The sequence below is a fragment of the Bufo gargarizans genome, chromosome 8, assembly GCF_014858855.1.
Source record: "Bufo gargarizans isolate SCDJY-AF-19 chromosome 8, ASM1485885v1, whole genome shotgun sequence".
NCBI lineage: Eukaryota > Metazoa > Chordata > Amphibia > Anura > Bufonidae > Bufo > Bufo gargarizans.
The window spans coordinates 137038997-137047800 of NC_058087.1; the positions used below are offsets into that span (position 1 = coordinate 137038997).

The following is an 8804-nucleotide window of genomic DNA, read 5'->3' on the forward strand; positions in this document are numbered from 1 at the left end:
GATCTTCATGGTCAACTAAGCATTATGCATTTAAAATGAGGAGAGAGGTCTCATTGGCCATCACTGTTGGCATGTGTCCATCAAGGAAAATTCTGTATCACTACAGTATAACCCTGAAAGGGTTAAATGTACATTGTTTTCCTGTGCGTATACAGTAAATTCTAGAAACAGGTGCCGCAGGAATGTAATCAGCCTCTAGAATCATAAAATGCTGTGGTTTCTCCGAGAGTGAAGCTTTCCCACGGTGAAGTCTCATTTGATAGGATTGAACTCCGCCCAGTCCACCTGTTCATCTGGAGAGACGGGGAGATGTTCTTCCCCCCTGGGCAATGGTCAAACCTCTCAGGCACACTTTCATTATCTACATTGTTTTCTTCATTGGTTGACACATGTGGGAAACTGCATAATGCAAAACGGCTTGTGTAACAGCATTGGACAGGGTATAAATACCGTGCAGGGCTTATACTGGCTGCTATACCAGTAAGACTTCACTATAATGGCTCCCAGTATCAATATCCTGCAAGAAGCCAAGACAAGAAAGATTGGTGGACTTCAAAAAAATAAGGTACTGACAGATGCTACATTTTATTATCTTAACTTTATTATATTATGATCCATTAGAATCTGTTTAGAACTATTTTATTGATTGATATATACTACGGCATTTTATGTATATATGTATTCTTTATTTTATTTATTTAAATGTTCAATGTAAACACATCAATATTTTATATTTTTTTTTGTTTAGTTATTTAATAAAATCTTTTATGTAAATACATTTAATAAAAAGTATATACTGTAACTCCTACATATTTTATCTTATATATTTTTTATTTTATTTAAGTTTTTTTAAATAAAATCTTCAGTGTACATACATTTAATAATTACATATTTCATTTTATATATATATTGATTATTATTGCCATAGATAAATGAACTAAAAGAAAGTAAGATTCATTTTTAACTTTATCATTACATAGGCTACACAAGAAAAGTAAAATATATGTAATTTACATTTTTTATAATTATTATTAGATCAGGAAACCGGTTATTGAGAAGATGAGGAGAGATCGAATTAATCACAACATTGAGCAGCTCAGAATTTTAATGGAGAAAGACATCCAGACACATCACCAGCACTCGAAACTTGAGAAGGCCGACGTTTTAGAAATGGCTGTAAAATTTCTTCACAGAAAAAGACAGCACTGCATGAACGGTAAGATAATGCACAAGTACGTCAAGCAAGTAAAATAAAAAGTGGCAGTATTTTATAATTATCAAGACCAGAGATGCAAATACGGCAGCCGCACCCAGGCCCTGGGGTCTGAAGGCCCCTTTGGCTCAAGAGCTTTAGGTCAGACCTCTGAGCTTTCACTACATGCCTTCTCTAGCAGACAAATTTCCTGGTTCTGACAGATTTTGCTCCTGGCGTTTAACCACAACCAATCCTAGGCCAGCCTCCTTTATAAATTACTAGCGATGTGAAGCGTTAATAAAATAGGTTACCAAAACTGCATTATTTTACAGGACATTGATATTTTACGACTATAGCGCAGGGGCAGAAGGATAACTTATTTTTTAATAACATAGGTGTTAAAAACTTTATCTTGCTTATTTTATACTGGAAATTATGTAAAAAAAATCTAATTATAAAAAAAGAAAAAAAATATGCCCTTTAATAATTTTTAGATAAATTTTATATATGGTATATAATTAGTCATGAATGACAATATTATTTTATTCTTTTATATGTAGAAAATTACAAATATTTTTTAATTATTTTATATGTGTTATGTTTATAATATTTTGGTTATTATTATTTATTTTTTTATTAAATAATTTTTCTTATTAGTTTTAACAGATTCTCAGAATTCTCAGGATTTATATTACCAAGGATATTACATGTGCCTCAAAGAGACGGTGGGATTTCTGCATAACCATGAGAACACACGTGGGAAAATATTAAGACAGCTCTGTATGCAACAAGGTCAAACAAATGCTGAATACAGCCTCCAGCATCCAGTCTCCCCACTACAGAGATACCCCTATAATGCCTCAGAAGGTAACGGAGAGATATGGAGACCTTGGTAGGACGATACTATAACATGGACAATATCTAAAACATTATTGTATATGTTAAAGGGATTGTCTCACTTCAGCAAGTAGAATTTATCATGTCAAGAAAGTAAATACAAGGTACTTACTAATGTATTGTGATTGTTTATATTGACCCCTCTGCTGGCTGGATTCATTTTTCCAATCACATTATACACTGCTAGTTTCCATGGTTACGACCACCCTGCCATCCATCAGTAGTGGTCGTGCTTGTACACTATAGGAAAAAGTTCCAGCCTTTCTGGGGGCTAAGACCGTGGGAGCTCACATAGGCTAGTGCTTTTTCCTATCGTGTGCAAGCACGACCACCACTGCTGGATAGCAGGGTGGTCGTAACCGTAACCATGGAAACGAGCAGTGTATAATGTGGTGGAAAAATTAATCAAGCCAGCAAAGGATTAGTAAGTGCCATGCATTAACTTTACATAATAAATGCCATTTGCTGAAGTGACACAACCCTTTTAACATTTGCATTACATGGTGATAGTCCGAAACCTCGGGTCGTCGAAAGCTACTTCCAATTATTTGGTACAAACTGATTGGATATGACATCCCAGCTGTGCCCTTACTGGCAGTGCGGTGTAACTACAGAAAATGTACAGTGCCCACCAGCTTGATTAGAAAAACAAAGCTACTTTCTTCCCAAAACAGCACCACACCTGTTTACTGGTTGTGTGCAGTATTGCACCTCTGCCCCCACTGACTCCAGTGGAGCTGAGCTGCAATTCCATACGTAACCCATGGGTATGGTCAGTGCTGTTTTTGGAAAGAAAACAGCCATGTTTTTCTAATACTGGACAACCCCCTTACGATATGTTATATTTTATAGTGGTTATATAATTAATGGACTAATTGTGTTGTCAAGATGAACCTTCTTGAACTGTATACTCACTGGTAAATGCGAAGCAGTAAGGGTATATTCACACTTGTGTGTATTCTCGAGCACTTTCTTTCTCAGTGAGAAAATGCTTTCCTTTCTGTTAAAAAACCTCCATAAAATTAGCTCTTTAATGTAATGTACTAGTGATCAGCTTTTACTTGTATGGGCCTATTCACGCAACTGTATCTGTGTGCTTAAAGGGGTTTTCGCATCTCAGACAATGGGGACATATCGCTAGGATATGCCCCCATTGTCTGATAGGCGCGGGTCCCACTGCTGGGACCGGCACCTACATCGAGAACGGATCCCTGAAAGTTGTGGAGGGTGCACTGCGGATGTGCAGCCGCCCTCCATTCATTTATATGGGGCTGCCTGGCTCAGCTATTTCCATTGGCCCTGTAGAAATCGATGGGAGCGGTTGCCGCGCAAGTGCAGTGCGCTCCAATTCACTTCTATGGGAGGAGAGCTTGGCAGTGGCTAGACCCCGGAAAACCTGGGGTCCTCCGGCCACCACCTTCCCCGTTCCGTTCTCGAAGTAGGTGTGGTTCCCAGAGGTGGGACCCGCACCTATTGGACAAATGGGGGCATATCCTAGCAATATACCCCTCCAATGTCTGAGATGGGAACACTCCTTTAACAAACTGCACACAGATAAGGCTACTTTTACATCTGCATTGTGCTGTCCGGTTTTGAGATCCAACACAGCTTTCAAAACCACAGCACAATACTTCAGTTTTGTCCCCATTCATTGTCAATGAGAACACAACTGAACAAACCGGAACGGAGCGTACCAGAATTTATTCCGTTCCGTTTTGTTGCGTTCCCATGCCGGACACAATCGATGAAAGCAGTGTTTTTGTGTGCAGCATGGGAAACTGAAGAAGCCGGATACGGCACCAAAAACCATGTAAGTCAAGATCCGTTTTTTTGGGGAAATGAAAAAATTGGATCCGGCTCCCATTGACTTTAGTGTTTTAGTGCTGGATCAGGATTCTTCATTTTCAATATAATACAACCGGATCCGTTCTGAACGGATGCAGTCGGTTGTAGTATTCGAACTGAAGCGTTTTGCTGTGGTTTCTCCTGTGGGAACAGAAAACCGGACAGCACAAACACATATGTAAAAGTAGCCTAACACATGGACCTACAGAAGTGACCAAGGTTCCTATTTTGTCCTGTGTGTCACAGAAGACAGACCAGGACACCATTGTGGACGGTCGCCAAGTCTGTGCCCTCAATTTTAATACGGATGTGTGAATAAGCACTTAGGCTCATGCAGGCTGCTATATGGCCACATTTTACACTGCATGTCGTATCCCAGAGGTATTCTCCAGTAGTAGTAGTATTACTATGGTGCTTCACAGAGGCACCATATGCCGTCGCACAGAGCGCCTACGGGTCTGTCATGTAGTATCTGACTGAATAAGACCTCATTCACATGGTCATTAAACACTGTATTATAACAGGGCCTCTACTGTGCTCCATCAGATGTGTATGGCGGTATTCTCCTCTAGGAACGCTGCTTATATAGAGAGGAAAATACCTCAGCACATAGCACCTGACTGAATACTAGGGATCTGGAGACCATATATCACTTATACTTAAGTTAATTGTCTTTTATAAAGACGTTCCTTCATCTCGCACAGGCAATATTTGCTCTCGAAAGATTGTAGGGGCCTCACGTATGAAAACTGGTACAGGCAAGTACTTGAGGTGTTGCCTATGGCAACCAATCAGATTTTTCAAAGCAGGTTTAATAATGTAAGCAGTGATCTGATTGGTTGCTGTGGCCAACATCTCCAGGCTTGGTTTCACTACACTTGGTTCCACTTTATGGGGGAGATTTATCAAGACCGCTGCTGTCTTCATACCCCCTGCGCTGTCTGAGGAGGCGCCTAATTTATGAAGAGGCACATGCTTCGTCATACATTAGTCACATCCTCCAGCAGCCCGTGTGCTGCTAAACAGAAATCTACGTCAGCTCTGAATTGCTGCAGATTTGTGGTTTCATTTGCGCTAGAAAACTGACATAAAGATATAAAAAAAGTAAGAAACGCCACTTGTGTCTATTTTTGCATTTAAAAATTTGCAAACACGCAACTTGCGACTTTTTAAGGTCCCTTTTCTGGTGGAAATCTATGAAACCTCCCCCTATGTGAGGTTATGGGAAATAATTGTTTCCAGATTTTTTGTTCTGACCTTTTGGGGTTTTTGTATAATTATTATTGTGTAAAACATCATGTAGAACTAATATAAGAAAACAACTAATAAATAAAATCTATTTTCACACAGGACGTTTTTGTGTCTCATTGTTATCTTCTTACTAACGATTGATAGCAGATTGGAGGATTGCACCCAGGAACACCCACTACCGTCAGAAGTGCCTCTTTTGAGGCAATTAAAGGGATTCTGTCACCTCTCATAACACAAATTCAGATTTTAAACCAGTCATGCTCCACAGATTACCTTGAATCGGCTTTGCTGTTCTATACTGTAATCCGTGCAGTTTTGCTGAAAAATGACTTTTATAATTATGCTAATTAATCCTGAAGGTGCCCAGAGGGGCGTTATGTTCCACTTTGTGTGCCCAGTAACGCCCCCCTGCAGTGCCCAAAACGCCTTCCTCCTGAATCCCTAACCGCCCACAGCGTCTCATCCCTCTCCTCCCCCTCCCTGACGGCCGAGCAAAGTCTCACGCAGACGCAGTACCCGCTGAGGGCTGCGCCAGTGCGATTTGCTGGAGACTGAGGGAAGAGCGAGCATCGGACGTCACTGGGCTCGGCGCATGCCCAGTGACGACGATGAAGCTTCTGCCCTCAGTCTCCAGCAAATCGCACTGGCGCAGCCCTCAGCGGGTACTGCGTCTGCGTGAGACTTTGCTCGGCCGTCAGGGAGGGGGAGGAGAGGGATGAGACGCTGTGGGCGGTTAGGGATTCAGGAGGAAGGCGTTTTGGGCACTGCAGGGGGGCGTTACTGGGCACACAAAGTGGAACATAACGCCCCTCTGGGCACCTTCAGGATTAATTAGCATAATTATAAAAGTCATTTTTCAGCAAAACTACTGGACGGATTACAGTATAGAACAGCAAAGCCGATTCAAGGTAATCTGTGGAGCATGACTGGTTTAAAATCTGAATTTGTGTTATGAGAGGTGACAGAATCCCTTTAATTAAGCATCGACTCAACCTCTTTTTGCATCACAGTCCCAACAAAATCAGGTCTGTCAGCAAATATGTGAAAGACATAGTGGACGTGCAAAACTTAAAGTTCTGTATGGACAGGCACCACCTGGTGACTCAAGCTTTTCTTTCTTTGGCTTGGCTCATCCACTTGAGAAGGGAGTGGTCAGTCCCCAAAAATAGTAGTGGAGAGACTCAAGTGCCCACTTGATAGCCAGGCACTCTCTCTCCACTATACTATACGATACCTGGTTTCGGTTGGGGTGAGCTTGCGTCTTAAAAAGACAACGGGATGCTCCTCCCTGTTGACTTCCTGAGAGAGTACAGCATCAAGGCCTACTTCGGAGGCATCTGTCTGTACCACGAACTCCCTATTGTAGTCGGGCGTCACCAAAACCGGTGACCCGCACAGGGCCGACTTGAAAGTGGATAAAGCCTCTTCTGCCCGCTCGTCCCAGCGAACCATTACTGATTTTCGTGCCTTCAAGAGCTCTGTCAAGGGCGTGGCTATAGTGGCAAAGTGGGGAACAAATCTCATGTAACAGCCTATCATTCCTAGGAATGACTTTACTTGTTTAGTGGTGACAGGTCAGGGACAATTTCTTATCGCCTCTATTTTGTTTATTTGGGGTTTGATCACTCCGCGCCCAATGACATACGCCAGGTATTTTGTCTCCTCTAACCCTATCACGCATTTTTTTGAAGGGAGTCTACTACAGCCTGCACTTTGGGCAGGTGACTTTCCCGGTCCATACTGTGGATGACAATATCGTCTAGGTAAGCCGAAGCGTACCGACGATGTGATCGCAGCACAATGTCCATTAGCCTTTGAAAAGTGGCGGGGGCGCCATGCATACCAAAGGGTAACACCTTATACTGATACAGCCCCTCTGGTGTGATAAAGGACGTTTTCTCTTTCGCAGCCTGCGTTAAGGGTACCTGCCAGTACCCTTTGGTGAGGTCCAAAACAGAAAAATACTGGGCTTGTCCTAACCTCTCAATCAGCTCATCTATCCGGGGCATGGGATACGCATCGAACTTAGATACTTTGTTTCATTTTCTAAAATCGTTACAAAACCACAACGTCTTGTCCGGTTTGGGTATCAGTACTATAGGGCTGGCCCACTCACTTCTAGACTCCTCGATGACGTCTAGTTGCAGCATTTTAGTTGTACTTTCTCAGAGATGGCCTGTCGCCGAGCCTCGGGTACCCGGTATGGTTTCAACTGAATTATGGCCTGAGGCTCAGTGACAATGTCATGCTGGATTATGGAAGTGCGTCCAGGAAGGTCTGAGAACAGATCCGTGTTCCTGCTGAGGAACTCCATGGCCTCCTGAGTATGTTTAGACGAGAGGCTGTCAGCAATCTTCACTGTGGCAACCGCTTCCCTTACATCAGACTTAGGGGCCGGAACCTCTCCCCCTAGAAAACTCGTCCGTGGGCTATCGTCAGTACTGGTCTCCCTATCCTTCCATGGTTTGAGTAAATTCACATGGTACGCCTGCTCCAGCTTCCACCGCCCTGGCTCGTGTACCTTGTAGTTTACTTCTCCAACCTTTTGAGTACCTCGTAGGGTCCCTGCCACCTAGCCAGTAACTTACTGTCCACTGTCGGTACCAGAACCAAAACCCGATCTCCCGGGTTAAAGATCCAGACCGAGCTTGCCGATTATACACCCGTCTTTGAGCTCGCTGAGCTTCCTCCATATGTTCCTTTACCAGAGGCAACACAGTTTCCATACGTTCCTGCTTCTGGGTGCCATATTCAACACCACTTTCATATGGTGTGGGTTGTTGCTCCCACGCCTCTTTGGCTATGTCCAACAGACCACGTGGATGTCTGATATGTAGTAGTTCGAAGGGCGAAAACCCAGTAGAGGTCTGGGGCACTTCTTGCACTGCGAACATAAGATAGGGCAGAAGGAGGTCCCAGTCCTTTCCATCCTAAGCTATTACTCGTTTTAACATAGTTTTTAGCGTTTGATTAAACCTTTTGATTAGGCCGTCAATTTGCGGGTGATGTTCGTATCTATTATACTCAGCAACTTACAGAGCTCCCGCATGACCTTGGACATAAAAGGAGTCCCTTGGTCAGTCAGAACCTCTTTGGGTATCCCCACTCGAAAAAAAAAATCCATGAACTCTTTTGCTATGAGTTTGGCCGATGTATGTTGCAGTGGCACCGCCTCCAGGTACCGAGTGGCGTAGTCCAGGACGACCAAGATGTGTTGGTGCCCCCTAGCGGACTTCGGTACTGGGCCTACGAGATCCAAAGCAATTCTCTCGAATGGTACCTCGATAATCAGGAGGGACACTAAAGGACTGCAGAACAGGTGCTGGGGGCTAGTGGTTTGGCAGGTCGGGTAAGACTTACAAAAGTCATCCACCGCTCTAAAGACACTGGGCCAGTAAAACCGTTGTAGTATCCGGTCCTGTGTCTTCTGCAGTCCCAGATGACCCCCGATAACATGTTGGTGGGCTAACTCTAACACAAGTTTTCGATAGGCCCCGGCACCACCAACTGTTCAACAGGTTCACCACGCAGCTGGTTGACCCGATATAGCATATTCTGGTGGACCAAAAAACAGGGGAAACATCGACTCGGTGCCAGGTTGTTGAGGTACACCATC

The 8804-nt window shown here is 43.4% G+C and overlaps 1 protein-coding gene across 1 annotated transcript; it reads left to right on the top strand.

Annotated features, from left to right (window-relative positions):
* Positions 1 to 496: 496 nt before the first annotated feature.
* Positions 497 to 2091, top strand: LOC122945434 (transcription factor HES-5-like). Its single transcript, XM_044304502.1, has 3 exons — positions 497 to 565; positions 1036 to 1216; positions 1862 to 2091. Exons 1-3 carry the CDS (start codon positions 497 to 499, stop codon positions 2089 to 2091), a joined length of 480 nt encoding a protein of 159 aa, XP_044160437.1.
* Positions 2092 to 8804: the final 6713 nt, after the last annotated feature.

What these genes read in the sequence shown, in the direction of transcription:
- LOC122945434 (XM_044304502.1), top strand. Translation starts at nt 497, where the DNA reads ATGGCTCCCAGTATCAATATCCTGCAAGAAGCCAAGACAAGAAAGATT. An exon ending in GTGGACTTCAAAAAAATAAG is followed by an intron (nt 566 to 1,035) that starts GTACTGACAGAT and finishes AATTATTATTAG; the next exon opens with ATCAGGAAACCGGTTATTGA. An exon ending in AAGACAGCACTGCATGAACG is followed by an intron (nt 1,217 to 1,861) that starts GTAAGATAATGC and finishes TAGTTTTAACAG; the next exon opens with ATTCTCAGAATTCTCAGGAT.